General features: G+C 31.7%; 1 protein-coding gene across 1 annotated transcript in view; it reads left to right on the top strand.

Moving 5' to 3' along the window:
• The window catches only part of Smp_154790 (putative homeobox protein), a gene marked incomplete at both ends in the record, with an annotated part of 84,347 nt that extends 67,129 nt beyond the window's left edge, over nucleotides 1-17,218 (top strand). The window contains 7 exons of the mRNA XM_018794825.1: nucleotides 427-674; nucleotides 2,729-3,333; nucleotides 5,325-6,785; nucleotides 10,932-11,577; nucleotides 11,734-12,625; nucleotides 13,824-14,312; nucleotides 16,640-17,218. Coding sequence (XP_018649198.1) covers nucleotides 427-674; nucleotides 2,729-3,333; nucleotides 5,325-6,785; nucleotides 10,932-11,577; nucleotides 11,734-12,625; nucleotides 13,824-14,312; nucleotides 16,640-17,218 — 4,920 coding nt within the window. The remainder of the gene's footprint in view (nucleotides 1-426; nucleotides 675-2,728; nucleotides 3,334-5,324; nucleotides 6,786-10,931; nucleotides 11,578-11,733; nucleotides 12,626-13,823; nucleotides 14,313-16,639) is intronic.
• Between the last annotated feature and the right edge of the window lie 818 nt (nucleotides 17,219-18,036).

Raw genomic sequence — 18,036 nt, 5'->3', positions numbered from 1 at the left:
CAAAACACTTCGGATCCGTTGGCTAGACACTACCAGCAACAACCTACTGTGGGAGGGAACAAACCAGATTCTAGCGGAGGAAGAATTCAGGAAGAAGTACTAGAAGTGGATAAGATACACACTGAGGAAAGCACCCAACTGTGTCACAAGACAAGCCCTCACTTGGAATCCCCAGGAACCAAAGAATACATTACGCCGAGAAACGGAAACAGATATCAGAAGAATGAACAAATGGATAGGACTGAAAAGGGAGGCCCATAACAGAGTGGGTTGAGAATGCTAGTCGGCAGCTATGCTCCATTGGGAGTAGCAGGCGTAAGTAAGTAGGTAAGTAAGTGCCTAAATATATATATATATATATGAGTAAAAATATTCCGAGTTTATTATTAAGATTTCCTACTGTAATGTATTGCCCCTTATTTGCAGCACCCGTATCCAACAGAGGATGAGAAAAGACATATAGCAGGCCAAACAAATTTAACGTTATTGCAAGTAAATAATTGGTTTATCAATGCAAGACGACGTATTCTACAGCCAATGCTAGATTCTTCGAATTTTGTACCACATGGAAATAATTGTAATAATGTAGATGGATCATCAGATAGACTGTCCAATTCCATGGGTTGCAATGAATCACATGTTATTAGCAAGAAGAAAAAGGCCGCAACAAGCAGGTAAGCTGATTAATATCTTTCACTGGCGTTAACGATAAATATTTGACAGCTTTCTTTATTTTAGTTGTTTTGATGAGTCAAAATAACAGAGTACTCAATCACAGTAGCGATCCATGGATTTATTAGTTTGTAGTTAAGGTGAGATAATATTCTCCGGACAGAATATGAAATTTCAACGTTCACCAACAAGAGAGACTACTGAACGCAATACAAGTTTTAACGTTGAGTTCCAAATATTTATTTAATTTTGAGTTCAAAAATCCATATTTTCAGATCATCTGCCTACCAGACCGCTAATGAAATAGCTTATCTTTGTCACCCCAATGGATCTTAACTAACGCATAAAACATTACTTTTCCTAATATGGTATGATCTACAAGTATCTAAGTGTCATGTGCCCGAACCGTTATTCACCAAACCTCGTAATCTGTCATAAAAAGTTTGATAAATTGAGATCGAATCATTATCTAATAGTTCTTTCTTTGAAAATCTATATATTCACATGAAAGTGTTAGAAACAATTCATGTAGTAATACTAGTCTTCATGAAGATGTGGTGTTTTTGTCATCTATCATTCTGGAAAGTACACAAACACTGTCATGTAACTAATGCCACATATTATTCATATTTTATCATAAAGTGGTGCACAAATTGATATATATTTTACGAGTAATGGTACATTACATTTTGGCACATAATTATTCATCATCAACATAATGTATGTGACAATAATAATAATAATGGTAATAATGATATTAGTAATAACGATAACAATCATAAATTGTTATGACTAATATGAACATTATGAAAGTAGCAATAAAATCAGATAGCTAAGTAACTAAAATGGACAGATAAATAATCAACGTTTACTTCCATATGACCTTGTAATCCTATTGATTTATGCTTAGCTAGTCAATTAAAACTAGAGGAGAATGGAATATAATCATTGAAAGTCCAAGCCAGAAAGTGAAGTATATATACATATATATAATCGATTGCCTATGTACATACAAATACATAACAAGTTTTAAATAAAACTAGAAATCATTTGTCTGAATTTTTAACTTCCGGGAATGAAATATGTTTAAGAATATTGACATAGTATCTATTGTTCAGGATGTTGGAAAGTTGAGAAAAAACGTTGGGAAAAGAATTGAACAGTACAACATACATGAGTCATACTTTAATGTTAGTACATGCCATTTTTTTAATCGTTGACCCATAGTTTTTGAGTAAGGATATCAGGAAAGTAGCGGAACTAGTAACTTCATGACCTGAAAGATTGGTTGACTTTGTAAATAATTTTCATAAAATATAAACTACTAATGAGTAGTTCATTTGACAGATATAATGTCATCCTAATCGATCTTCACATAAATTACAATGCCGTTTGTTGAACATCACACTTAGTTTTTTCTAAGACTCAAGTACTGAATAGCTTGGACCATCGTTCCAAAACCACTCTAACAGAATCCATCAGCTCCTAGTTGAATCTTGTGAAGATTTATAAATAAGTGTGAATGGTAAGTTGTAAGGAGGGATTTTAAAGTATACAAACAACTATTTCTTGTTCAAATTGGCTCTTTGTGTCATTCGCTAAAGGTTATTAGTAGTTAGTGTGCAGAACGATTTATTCATCATCAATATAACTCCTGTTGTATGTTATTAGGCGTTTACTTTGTTTTCTTAGATTCCAATTTTTACTTACAAACATTTGACTTTACACTAGTCAGAAATGATGTAACATTTAGCAGTTTGTTAATGTTCGAAAAAAACTCTAGACATTAACGGTTTATGATGATCATAGATAATTGAAGATATAAACTTAAGTTCATGAAACAAAAATTTTACACTTGATTTCACGTTTTGTGATTCTGAAGTTAATTTATAGACAAAAAATCAGTAGTCTATTTTAGTTTTTATTACGACCACCAAATAAATAAACTTATCAGGTCGATGTTATTTCAGTAAATACTCTGTTTTAGGGGAAGACCAGTTTATAATTCAAAAGCAGTTCATTATAGTTATATTTTCTTTGTGTTTTAATGTTTTAGACCTTCAAACAATCGATTTTGGCCAGCAAGTTTGGTCGCTGCAGCTGCCATACATCCTGCAGCAGCAGGTTTAGTGTCTTCTGGTAGCAGTAATTTTACCGCAGCAGTCAATTCGGGTATTAATATTACCAATAGTAACCACAGCATCAATACAAACCCAAATACAGTACGACCTGATTGCCGGATATCAGAAAGAAGATCTAATTCTTTAGATGAAGTAATCAGTGAAACGTCAATAGGCTCAACACCGAAACAGCAAGCCGAATGTACATACACTCCCCAAACATATGACTCATCATCTATCGCACTACCTCAAAGTCCTGGACATAATCAAAGTTTCGATTGCAAGCTTTCATCTGATTTATGGAATCTAGATACACGAATGGATTTACTGAATTCACAGAAATTTTATTTCAGTCTTCAATCTGGTGTATCTTCGACAAAAGTTCAGTCAAATATAAATGACAATACCAGAGAATTGTGCAACAATAAAGTCTTTCAAAACGGAACTAATTCTTCAAGTTTATCAAGTCAAAACCTTTCATTTTCATCAAACTCAAGTCATTGTTTGAATCCATTCAGCTCCACCCTTGCAATGAGCACAGGTAAATCACTAGTTATTTAATAATATTCCATGAATAATCAATCAGTCGTCATAAAATAAGTCAATATTGTCATTACAATTTCATTTATTCAACTTTTCATAAATTCTATTTTCACTCCATATACATTATTAAATAGAGTCTACTATGAAAATACTAAATTCTCCACAAAACCCCTTCTGATCCATAATCATGTGCTCGCTGGTGACTGACTTCAAGAGATATTTCCTTGAGTTCTCGTGGGAAGCAGTGACCAGTGGAGTTCTACCAAGTCTGTTGTAGAGATATCAACTCACTGAAGACAATTGGTGAACGGTCGCTCAAAATCGTGGATTGGTTGAAGTTAGACATTAACACCGTTGGGTGCCGACCAGTTCAGTGGTCTATCGGTTAAGTGCTCTGGCGCGAGACTGGTAGGTCCTGAATTCGAATCTCACTCGCCTGCGGGATTGTAGATGTGCACTGCTGAGGAGTCCCATAATAGGACGAAACGGCCGTCCAGTGCTTCGAGGTTTCCCATGGTGGTCTAGCTTCAATTGACTCATGATTTCAACTATGAAAATACTAAATTCTCCACAAAACCCCTTCTGATCTATAGACGAATTTGTAACAAAAATCATAGTATAATGAGATGAATTCATTTATTTCATATATTCCTTTCAACTGTTCACAAACAAGAGATATTAATATTGATTAACTGAAAACAAGGAATGTGCACATACGACTTTATGTATTGACCAGGTTAGCTGATTAAGATATCTTACCTGCCTATACATTTCAGTCTTTTTGGAAAAAGATTCATTAACAACGAACTAGTTGCTTTATGAACAGAAAACTTCGTTATTTTCGAAATGTGACTAACTTTTCTGCCCTAATAGGTAATATAAATAAACCGTATCAATGGCTAGTTCATGATAAGGAATACAGAACTATTACTATTCGTAGATTCATATCCTCCATAAGGACCAACAGGAAAATGATGAAATCTCTGCTTAAAAACAAATAAAAAGGATCAACTGAAGGGAAAAACCCCAACAATTAAGCTGAAATACCCGACTGATAGTACATTATTGATATAGGTGTTTAGCTGTTTTCCAGGAGACGAGAATAAAAATATGGTTAATCTAAGCTATAGAATCTCACTTATCTACCATAAAAGGGTATGAAAACGAGGAAAGAACAGAAGAAAATGTGAATCGGTTAATTGGTCAGTATATGCAGAATATACATGTTTGTGTAATCACGAATAACAAACAATAAACGTTGATGGCTCACCATTATCAATGTAAAAAATGTGCACATTGGAACTGAAAAAATGCATTACACAATGGAGCGTTTTAGATGAAACATAAATTTACATCTCTATCACTTCATGTAGATTACACTGAACAGTCGAAAATTAAAGGTGGATATGCTATACCTGTAATTAATCAGTCTCCTATGGCATATGTGCATCCTGTGCGGATTGCCTCGATATTGTCTTAGGCCACAAGTATTATAAGCAGAGATGGACGATGGCTGGCATTGGAACCCAGAACACGCGTTTCTTCCTTTGCCGTGAATTATTTACATTTTTATCCATTATCAAACTATTTATATCCGAAGGTCGTGCTGTATCTTTACAGTTATTGCATAAATCTGTTTGTTCAGCTTAACATAAGTTTTCTTCCCTAAATGTCGTCTATTTTTTGGCTCTAGTTGTGATATATTTTCATCAGTTGATAAAATGTGGGACCAGTAGTTGAGCTATTAACATCACTGCTCATACGCATAAATGTTTATTAGATAGTTGATGGTTTAAATTCAAAGTTTTTGTTTTTATTCTGGATAACGTTGTTAAAATAACACTCCCAAAGACATCAACTTAAGCTAAAAAACCCCATTATTTCATAAATGTTAATACATTTCAATGTAGACATATTCTCTCATAAACTTTTTTCTTCTATCTCTTTTAATAGATTTTTATTTTGGATTGTTTCATTTCCTCATTTTAGATTTAACACAAACGATACCAGGAAAATATGATTCGATACACGAAAATTTATCAATAAAACAATCTGACGAGACAATTACTAAACGTTTGACTCCATCATTAATGTCATCAATATCATCATCGTCATCATCATCATGTTCTACCTCGAAAGATATTGATCAGTGTACAGATAGTGTTCAACAAAAGCAAAATAACAATAGGAATGGGAGAATAGATAAGAACTATGTAATCAGTAAGCCAGTCAATACTAAAAGCTCAGTAGACAATAATTTGTTCAGAAGTGAAATAAATAATAATAGTAACAATTTAGTTGGTGTAAAATCTGAGCGTAATTTTCAAGAATTTAATCCTGTTCTACAGAATTTACCGATGGAACCCAATAATGGTAAAATGAATTTATTAGCCAATAGATTATTAGAGTCTGATTTAATCAATAGTAATGATAATAATAGTAATAGTAATAATGATAATACTAACAATACTGTAGATAGTGAAAGAGATCATTTAAACACTTTGAATAATGATGATTCTTATGGAATACAACCACAAAATGATGTAACAGTCCCTATGATGATGATGAATTCATCGTCAAACTATCCACAGGATTATTCATCAATGTTATTGTCACATGCACAAAATTATTCGAATTATTTATCTAATAATATAAGCATTGCAAATAATTTATTGTCATTTGATGTACATCCGAACAACCTAAGATACAGCCATACTAACAAAACTAACAATAATGATAATAATAATAGTCTGAATCAGTTAAATTATACATCTCATTCGTATTCTAATACTATTACTAATCCAACTGGAAGACCGAATTCCGGATTTAATCATCCCGTGAATTTTTCTACATCAAATGTAAATGATACTACTGTCACATCATTTTCGACGATTCCCTTACACCATCAACAGCAACATGATAGTTTATCGCCAACTGTACAACAGAAAACAGAATTACCATGTTGCCTAACTGATCAGTGGTCAAATATTACTCCTATATCAATTAATCAATTTACACATAATTTAAATACTATCAATCAGTATAGTACATTTCCTTCAAGTTGGACAAATAAATTAAAAAGCTTTAATTCTTCTGCATTACAAATAGACAATGGAAATATTGATTCTTTGTCTGGTTCATCAGATGAAGATATTCAACATCATCGACATTCTCATCACAATTTGGAATCTGAAAATGGACAGTTTATGCATTGTTTACAGGGTTCTGCTCTATTAAATCGTAATGAAGAAACAAATACTGATCAGTCAACAGTTTTACATAGTGCTAATCATCAATTAATTTATAATCTTCCCAGTGATATGAACAATTTGAATTATACACATACAGAGTTAGGGATACAAGAGTCATTGAATTCTAAATCAATTTATCCAGTGCAGTACGATCAACATCATCATCACCATTCACAATATGACACTGCAATCCCAACTGGTAATATTGGTGATACATGTACAGAAAATGATGATAACAGTAGTGATAATAATAATAATGATAGTAACAGCAACAACAAAATCAGTTTATCATTTTTTAAATCACCATCAACAGGATTACTGACGAAATCTACTTCTACATTTCAATATCACAATTCATAAACAATCAGAATCCTTTTTTTCATGTTTTACTCTTCGAGTTTTTATTTTGTTTTCTCTCTCTTTACTTTTCTGCTCTCCTTGTGTTTGTACATAAGTAAAACTTTCATATTTCATGAAGCAGAAATCATTATATATACATATATATGAACAAATATGTAACTTTTCTTAAAAAAATGATAATCGACTGAATAACTGAATAGCTACTATGACTACTACTTACTGATCTTTTTCTTTCAAATGAAATCGTCTCTTTCATTATTATTTTTTCATTGTATTTTATGAACAGGTCAAACGCTTCTTTAAAAAACCCTAAACACTACTTGGTTGTTGATAGATGAATGTTTGTTTAGTTAATTTGTACGATCATTACCATAAATTGTAGAGCACAATACAAAATGAAATGATTCGATAACTGCCAGAAATTATGTAAGATTCTTTCTTATTACTATAATATCATTATTGCCTAAAGTGTCTCTACACACATATTTATACATATTCAATGACAACTTACTATAAGACGGGAAACTATGTAATTGAGAGGAATGAATCATATAGTGACATAGTGTATAAAACTATAATGATTATAACTGAATGGTAATTAATTGTTTGTTTGGCTTAAGGATTTTTTTTGTTTGAGGGAAGTTTTTAGTTTTTATCTCTCTCTATTTGTTTTCTTTGTTTGGTCTTTTTTTTCTGTCACCATTAACTTTATTTCAAAACGGAGAACAGGGTACTTATTATTAATATTAGTAACCATCAAAGTTGTTATTATTATTAATATGAATATTGATAAAGTTGGAAAAAAAGAGAACAGAATGGCTAGTGAATTTTATTATTATTATTATTATTATTATTAATTCGTTATTTTCATTATTATCAGTTTGAAATAAATTCACTCATTAACAAAATTGACTTATTATTAGAAGGGGTTTTGTGGAAATTTAGTATTTTCATAGTTGCAAGCGTGAGTCGATTGAACGGTCGCTCAACTTCGTGGATTGGTTGGAGTTAGACATAAACACCATCGGTTGCCGGCTCAGTGGTTTATCGGATAAGTGCTCTGGTGCGAGACTGATAGGTCCTGAGTTCGAATCTCGCGAGGCGAGGTCGTGGATGTGCGCTGCTGAGGAGTCCGACAATAGGACGGAACGGCCGTCCAGTGCTTCCAGGTTTTCCTTGGTGGTCTAGCTCCAATTGAAAATTGACTTAATTATCTACATATATATTTTGCTACTAGGTACAGATATAAGTAGTTTAAATCACTTTCTGAAAATTTATCATGGGTGATTGTTATGTCAGAATAAAACATATATTGACTTTGATTAACGATGCTAACCTCTTTAAGTAGAAGGAATATACAAATGAGTACACTGCTAGTGGATGATAATTAAGTGGATAAGAGAAAAGATATTGGAGAAGAGACACGATGGATCATTTTTGTGACTATAAAAGGCCGTATGCTAATTCGTTATGGTTTTATGTCCGGCTTTTGTCACGTGATTTATCCACCAATCGAAATACGACTTTTCCAATCTTAACACTGTACCAAATCAATGACGTTCAGCTGGTATGAGAAGTCTAGCGTCCTTATTGATCCCTTGTCCGCCTAGTCCTTCCAACTGAGTCCAGAAACACCAATTGAAGCTTCTGCTATACGAATCATTTATTTCAAACATACTCGGTTTATATACAAGATAGAGAGATAGACAGCATCACACCATAAAATAGAAAATAATATTTGTACAAGATCAAGCCAAATGTGGTTGTGAACGTGGGAAACAGTAATCAATAAACTGAGTGTAATTTAGGAACAGTAATTTGTATAATAATAATAATCCATAGGTCAAATTGAAGCTTAGAATAAGATGAATATATATAGAATAAACCTAATCACTGAATAGTTATACAATAAGAATATATATAGAATAATAGTCCGTCTATAGGTCCCGGAAGTTACCCATACTCATGTCTTCGCTAGGATATAACAGTCATTCACTAAAAATGATAAGACTTTGTCTGTTGTTTAGAATTGTTGCAGACACATTGTGCATAGATGAATAGGAAGTTTTGCTATTTGAAAACAAGGATATCGTTTATATTGTCTTTTCTTTATACTATACCTATCATCTGGATCTTGAAGTGACGGATATCAATATTTGTCGTATCTCAATGTCAGTTTTAGAACAAATGAAGAAACTAACTACTGAAGTAGCTAAATGAGCAACAAGTTACCAAGTATACAGCCTCATAAAGAAGCTTTCTCACAGTTTGTATGCTGCAGTTTTTAAAACTTGTTTTACGTTTTTGTTTTGCTCAACAAATGTTGAATAGTACCTATGTATATAAATAACTTACGAGTTTCTAAATCATCCATATATTAGATAAAATAACGCTCATTCTTAAATAAAATCTTCTTAAAGTGCACATGCTGTCTAAGATTTCGCACAAATTACAGTTTTATAACAGCGCCACCGTTAATGTTATGGCTTAATATGCCCATGTCATAGTTATATTGATTGAAGCCTTGTTTTTTTAGGAATATAAGATTGTTTGATAACGAAAAAGGGAGAGTGTGTTCATCATATCCAATAAAGTAAATTAACTTCATATTTTACCTCTTAAGCGTTCCATTTTGGATGAGGTTAAGCTTCATACAAGTTGCTTTCCGTTTGAATATGGAGACGTAAGGCAGCGGGTGAGGATTAGCGATAACTTCTGAATCAAGACTTTTTGCTAGCCATCAGTAAAGACCTAAGACGACCTGGTAAAATTAAGAAACACATAATATCAACAGGAATAAATTAAGTCAATTATTTCGTAAAAGAAATATAATGGAACTCTCAGTATCACCACCTAGCGCGTATTTATATTCCTAAAGAACATATTTGTATTAGATAAAACTATCAGTAGTCCAGGTCATGGAGTAATTCTCTTTCCAAACCCATCTGAATACTCATAAATAATCCACACAATGATACCAAATCAATCCAATTGATGTAGACTATTATAAATTTAAGTAGCAGTAACATTAGCAACTATTTGTTCCAACCCAGTTATTTACGTACAAGTTGTCATTTCTTTCATCTTATTGTGGTTTCAATAGTAACTGTTCACTTGAAGCTATGTTTGATTAACGTTTCTCAGCAAGTTAAACTTCTCGATTTAGTCGGGACATTGAATCTATTAAACTGACGAACCCGTTTTTTTAGTCTACACAAGTTCTGAATGTATATAAATGTCGATTTTAAAATCTATAAAGAATTTGTGGATTTTCGCTGCCGAAACTCAACCCCCTATACAATTACAGTAACTTTGTAAGCTGACGTAATCGAAAGGTAATTTCCTTTTACTACGTTTACTATTGTAGTGGACGAGAGCACAAGTGGGGACAACAGAATCTACATGAACACAAAATTGTAGAACATCCTAGTAAAATCTGAGAACCATACAGTAAATGCTTCATTTGCGAAATGTCAATCATTTGTCTCAAACCTGACTGTTCCTTATGCAAATATCAGCCAATTGTCTCAGACTTCATTGTTCGTTCGTTTCTACAGCAATCATTCTTTGTTCTCATTCTCTTTTCTTTGATTTTCCTAACCTTCTGCTGTCAGACACTTCACGTTCGATTGATGATACATACTATTTATATCTGTCGATATCAATAGCACATATCATACTATGTTCAGGAAACGTTTCATCCAATATATATATGGATTATGCCATTCTAAATTATATCATAGAAGTCTGTTACTCTTTAATATGACTTATAATTTTCCTCATCAGTTTAATGGCTCATATCAAACGTTTAATTAAATTCTATTAATATCTGTTATTGATTTTCTGATTTTAAATAGTTCTGCTATACAAAAATTTAACATAAAATATTTTAATGCATATCCATAGTTGTTCAGTAATTTGACGCGCCAACTTTACATGTTTTCATTGAAGAAAATCAACGATAAATGTTGTCAACAGCAATTAGACTCAAGTGATTGTGACATTATATCAGTTGAAAATAGGTTAGATAACAAGACATCTCCCAAGCGTAATGTAACTAATTCAACTTGGTATTGTGAATGGCAAGAGAAAGCAAGAAATCCTTTAATAAGCCAGTCTATACTACTGAATAGGAATTTGAATAACTCAATTTCAAATACAAAGAGAGATGAGAATGCCAGCCAATCTACTTCTAAAGATGAGGTAAAACATGCTGAAAAGCTGAAAGTACTAACTACAATGAATCAAAAGGAAGTAAGCTCTAAAATAATTGACAACGAGGAGGTAAGAGCACGGTTTACAGAAGACGAAACTTGGTGTGAAGCAAGACAAATGAAGTATGCATCTCAAAATCGATCAAATAGTTGTAGAAATCAAACTCATGAGAAGGGATATAAAGGGAGTGGAAAAGAAAAACAAGACAATTCACTCAAAAATAAACATTCTGAGTCAATAAAACTAGATGAACAACAAATAAAGGCAGCTTTATATGAATTGCAAAGGCCACCATGCCTACTAATTCCACTGTATTATTTATGTCAGTTATGTTGGAATTTTTGTCGTAGATATCGTGTTCGAATTACATTATGCCACAAACAGAAACGGAGACCATTTCAGAACATAGAAAGGATGTATGTAAAAACTACTTTGGGTTTGATATTTGGGTTAGGCATAGGGTTCATAATATATTTCTTATTTATGATCACATTTTCAGGAAACCCACATTTATCCATATTATTAAGCGCTTACATCATGTTGGTAAGTGTTTTTGGTTTGGCGTTCTCTAGAGATTTTCAGTGTATCACACTACTAACATTTCCATATATAATTGCTACACGTCTACGCTGGGCAATTTTAATCTATGCAACTGGTATGTCATTCAGTGGACCTGGTTTAAATTTTCTACATAATTCAGGCAATTTTCGCAATTCGATTGTTTGCATCATTGCACAAGTGAATACAAATATGATGTTATTAAAGAAGTTAACTCAAGAACCATTCACTGTACTGAAAGATCAATTAGAAAATATCATTGATGGCATTAATACTATTCTAAATACTTTGAGAAACTTATTATTTCAAATTAATTTTTCCATTATACAACTAACTAATGTAATGGAAAGTCAAGCCAGTTGGATACACTCACTAATTATAGCATGTGAGGATAAAGTTGCTTTGATTAATCAATGTTTAGCTTTTTTTAATAATATTTACTTCAGTTGTGTTGATAGTTTTGGGATTTTAGGTAGCCTTTGTCGTTTTGTCAGATTTTTCGCCAAAGATACTTGTGTTTCATCAGAAAAATTTACAGATTTATGCCGTAAACAAGGTGCAGTACTTGAAGATAAACTTAATATTACAACAAAAACAGAATTAACCAAACAACTCAATGAAATAATTCATTTGATTGGTAGTAAAAATTTAACACTTTATGGAAATTTAAGTAAAATAGAAGTTGTTTTCAATAATGATCATGCTATATCAAATAAACTTCAACAAAGAATGGATAATTTTGTACAAGCTATTAGTGCTCTGAAATTGATCTTATCTTGGATTTTAGTAGCATGGACACTTTTCACTATGTTCATATTAGTTATACAAGCAGTTGTATTTAAAAAGTGTTGGTTATCAAATGACTCATATGATAATGCGTATATAACTGACCAATTTATCAAACAAGTGAGTTGTAAATATAACTGAATAATAAATATCTTGCAAATACATAATTATATATTGTGCACCTTATCAGTTACATCAATTTACCATCATGTATTTATGTAGTTTCCCAGTTTATTTTTTACTTCAGTTTCTTTATTGGACAAGATACATGTGTGCATTATTTTGTAAGAATGAAGCAGCTGAAAATAAAGCTGATCAAGAGGAATGTTCTTGACATACTTTACAGTATATAGTTTTGAAGGAATAATTTATAAAAACACAATGTAGAGTTGGGGTACTAAAATTTACAAAGAACTGTAGGTTGACCTTACAAATTTCATGGAATGGCAAGGTTTTTTAAATCATATGATATTGATAAATCTGACAATGTTTCTAAATACAAATTAAATAACTTAATACTTCAAAACCGATAGAGGATGAACAATCGACATAGAAAAGCTCTAGTGATAACATCGATCATTTTCTTGTATCCTGGTCGAATTTCAAGTAAATATGGAATACCCACATATATTAGATTGATCATGCTTATACAGTATTATCTGGATATGAGAAGTAATCACGTTAGTAGAGATGATTAGGTATTAATTTGTATCGATCGCATTTATTGAAGATTTGTTAACCTGATTAGCAATAGCATGGTTGTACTGGAATATGTTCTTGATGGAATAATTAGATACCACCACGTAGTTACTGATTTGCCAACTTTTTTCGTAATGCATATAAGGACTGCAATAGTGGTGACAAAAATAAGTCTGTGATATTCAGAAGTAAGTGACATGTGTAAATCATTAAGATTTCTAGTACTGTGTAGATCCAACTTTATTTGCAAAGTAACCAAAAAACAGTAGCGATACTATCAATTAATAAATTTATTGAAAAAGTAAATCCTTGAAACCTCAAATATTAGTTGGGAATGTAAATATGATTTGATATACTAAGAGAATTGGTACTTTATACCGTAGATTGCACACAGATAACGAAGACTCCACATCATTTATTTTATTACCTGTGTAGAACATTTTTGACCAAGAGACTTTATTATCAATTAGGGATTAGGGTTAGGGACTGTTTAGTGTTAACTGACTGATTTATGAGAGGATACACATTCTAAGCTCGCTGAAACTTGTTCTTAAAATTGCATATATTTACAGACATCATTATCAATCCTTTTTTTGTTTACCAACTTTTTATCTTTAAGGAAATACAAGCCTTCAAACGAGGTTTGGTCCCCACAGTTCCATTAATCCGTAAAGAAAAGAAATTATACAAGAAACTATCGAGTTTCAGCTGGACTATATCAGAAAAACAATCTGCAGTTTTTAATTCTTTAATGCTTTCGACATGGAGTACTTCAATTATTCTAGTTATGATAACTGATTATGCAATGTATACAATCTTTAATATTATGTCAGTTTTATTTTTATATGATTATTCTGATTTTGGAAATATTCCAGGAAAAGACAATGAACAGATAAATGAAGATAGAACGAATGAATTATATATTGATGGTGATTCATCGTTTGCAAATATTATACAATCATTAATTAGTTTAATGAATCCATTGAAAAATATTGCATTAAACATAGATACAACACTCTGTAAACCAACATTAACTCCACCAGATTTATACAGATATGGTTTGATTTGCTTATTACTAAGTTTAGCATATTTTAGCGTTGTTTTTCAGGTGAGTGAATTGTGTAAGTTTGATTTAAAAGACAATTACTAATTGGGTGTAGTTCATTGTTCACTACTATGAGATGGAAAAAAGAAGCATAGATCTGTTGTTTATTGATTTTGTTATAGTTTATGATCCATTTTTTAATTAATTTAATTCATATTATCAATCATTCTTAGTATATTGAATTTTCAATCTGATTAGTTAATATTACTACCAATTGAAATTTCATATCATTGAATGATAACAAGTCGTTTGTTAGGATCCTTGTGAAAATCTACTTAGTTCGCAGTTCTAGTGCCTTCATAAAGAGTGTGACTTATTATGAATGTTAGAATGCAAGTTTTCTAGTTAGGTAAATCTTGTACTGGAAGAGCAGATTTTTATTGATCAGTTGAAAAGATATACGAACAAGGGTTTGAGAAAAAGCAATGTAAATCCATTTCATTTAGTCAAGTTTATACTGACTTTCACTAAATTCAATATTAGAATATCCAATTATAGTGAATAGCCAATAAACCTTAACCCATTTCAAGGAAGTTAATGTCGGGTTTATATAAACTAAAAGTAGTGTGGTGTATGGAGAATGATTCGCACTCATCTAATGAGTGTAAAATAGATGGAAACACGCATTATTAATTCTGCTGCTAGTCGGGAGCTATTACTGACCAATGATATGAGCGGCCCAGGAATTACAAACGTGATGAACTAAGTGGTCATGATAAGTACAGGTACCTATTATTCGCATATTAAGATGTAAATTTAATCTTATGTAAATTGGTAAATGCAAATGAAAAACCAGAAGGATACATTGTTTTCAAGAATTTGCAATCGTGTTTAGATTTGATCTAAACATATCCTTTTTTTACTTGAACACAATATAAGTTAATTCTGTACCATAATAAGTTCATTTAACATGGAGTTAAGTTTGTTATACTACTTAAATCCGGTTCTATTGTGTGAAGACATTAAAACACTAAACTATAGTCATCTAATGAAAATACGATTTGCATATAAAGAAAATCACTGGTAACTTACTGTCACTAAATGGTATTATAACAAAGAATAAATAATACTTGTTGAAGATCTATAAAATGAAAGTCCTCTGTCTACTGATAACTTTTTTAAGTATATTTCAAAAATATTCTTCTTAAAAACAAAAACACCAGAAAATATGTAGAATACATTGATAGATGGTCATCAACTAACTTTCATTGAGATTTGAAGTAATTTATTTTTACTTAATTATGTACTGTCATCAATTCAGCTTATAACTTAATACGATGGCGGACAATCAAAATGGCCAGTCGCTAATTCATTTTGACATATTGTGACAAACATGTAAAACATGTTGATAAAACAAAGTATCTGAAAGACCACGGACATCTATTCAAACGTTAAGCTTTGAAGTTTTGATATATGAGTGAATTATAAATATTAATAGTTAATGATCGATGAAAACATAAATTTATTTATTAACCGTTATATTGATCTTGTTTTATTTACCATACTTCGCTTAAACCCATTGAGATTTCTTCACTTGATTTTCTGCTTTATTGTGATTACTTTCCTGGGACTTGATTGGTTATTAAAAGCATGAGAAGAAAAAGAGATTATATGTCTGGTATTTAGTACCTATTGGTAGTATATAGGGAACCATGAGGTTAGGTTTCGTTCTAGCTAGTACTGATGAGAAAGTCTTACTTTTGCTTTGAAGGGAACTACTGTTTCCTCGGATTCTGAAGCAGGAGCACCCTGAATCACAATCTGAGAAGTCACTTCTGAGTTATCTATGGTCTAGCCGGAACTTATGTCTCCTTCTGATTCCTTTCAACAAATTAACATTAAAACACAGTATACGCGATGTATAATCACCTAGACTAGTAACTACCTTTTTACCTAAGTTAGTTAAAGTAGATCAAATAAAAATTAGGAATCAAAATGTCCTAATGTGTAGTTTTTTACTGAATTATATGAATACGCCAGCCGGTGCTTGCTAAGTTGAGGAATTCTAGAGATTTCCAAGTCAAGTCATAGTGCTGATTCACAAAGTCAGAAGTAAACACGACGTAACATCGGATTATTAGTTTCTCAATATTATGTCCCTGGTAATCACTTATTCTGTTTTAAAGTAGGCAAAGAGTACCATTGTATTTTAGTAAGGAGCCCTGTTCTGCAAGATATCATCTGTTATTAAAGTGTAAACTTCATGTTCTCAGATTTGTTACTGTCCTTAATAATAGTGGCTATGATATAAATAAGGCAAAATTTGTACATGAAATAATCTTTCATCACAGATTTTTACTTTAATTAAACTATTACTATTATTTTCTTAGGTGTATATTATGCGTTTACGACATACCATCATGATATGGTACTATCCAAAGAGAGCAGCTAGACGTGCAGCCTGGCTTCGTATACACATAAAAAATAACCGTGGTTTATATAATCGTATTATACACAAAATTAAAACAATAGATATCACTTCAAATCACCGATCACAAAATTTGTCACGATTTGGGAGATATTTAAGTCGTCATCCACGTGTAGCACATTTTCTTCAGTTATTCGGAGTTCAACGGATTATCTGTACATTTTGTGGTAGTGACGGGAATCCATCGAAAAAACTTGAATTTAAACAAAATTTCACACGTTGTGAAGAATGTGGTGCTTATTTTTGTCGTGCATGTCAAATAGCCTTGGATCATATATGTTTATTATGTCGTACACCAATGTTATCCATGACTATTGAAGTAGATTTTGAAAAGTATTCAACAGATGAAGAAAAAGAGAATATCAATGCACGCTATTTACAAATAAATAAGCAAAATTCAATAATATTTTCTGATAAACTTACCGAAAAGTCATCTAATGTTTTTACAAAGAGTCCGGATATTCAAAATTTCAATGCTTGAAGAATTATTTATTTCAACAATTCGACAACAGTTTGTTACAACACGTAAATAAAATGTTTTCTATCATTAAATAAAGCTGTTCTGTCTTGTAAGAATATAAAAAGTTCTATTCATCTCTGAGATACTGTTGTGATTCCAGTAAGCGAATTATCTTTAAACGATTTGTGCTTCATCTTTAAAGTTACATCTAAATGGTTTTGACAACTGAGTTTTAATCAATAAATTGTAGGCCCAAACCCGTCTTATTTTCTACGGATAAATTTTGAACGATAAAAATGGTTCATAGACTTAAACATAAGAGCATAGGTACTTTTTGTCCTTTAACAGTGTAGTTTTTTTATGTGGTGATAATTTTATGAGTGATGATTGTTTGCTCAGACGACTGTCACAAAAGAAAAGAAATCACAGTTTGTAAAATATTGTAAATAAAACAGATGATCCATGAACAACAGAGTAGTTTGGTTAATCAACCGAAGTAGAATAAATGTGCATGTGAAAAAGAAAAATATGGCTTGACAACTATGCTTTCTAAAGAGTTTCTATTACAGTGGCTATCAAGAGTTAGTGAAGAGTAAAAACAATGTAGTAAACCTACTTTTATGACTATATATATCATAAATTCTACAGAGCCAAATTATCTTTTAAGTAAAAAAATAAACAAAATAATGATTATTTTCACCGATTCACAACTAATAAATGCTTCTAAGTAGAGATGGCTAGCAGTGGAATCAAGGACGCGTGTTGCATCCTATCTGGGACTTGTCTACTGAATGTATCTGCATCTAAGCTGAGATACACCCCAGGATTCGAACCCAATG

Source organism: Schistosoma mansoni, chromosome 1, assembly GCF_000237925.1.
Source record: "Schistosoma mansoni strain Puerto Rico chromosome 1, complete genome".
Lineage (NCBI taxonomy): Eukaryota > Metazoa > Platyhelminthes > Trematoda > Strigeidida > Schistosomatidae > Schistosoma > Schistosoma mansoni.
The sequence above is the reverse complement of the archived record's forward strand: the minus strand, read 5'-3'. Positions and strand labels throughout refer to the sequence as shown.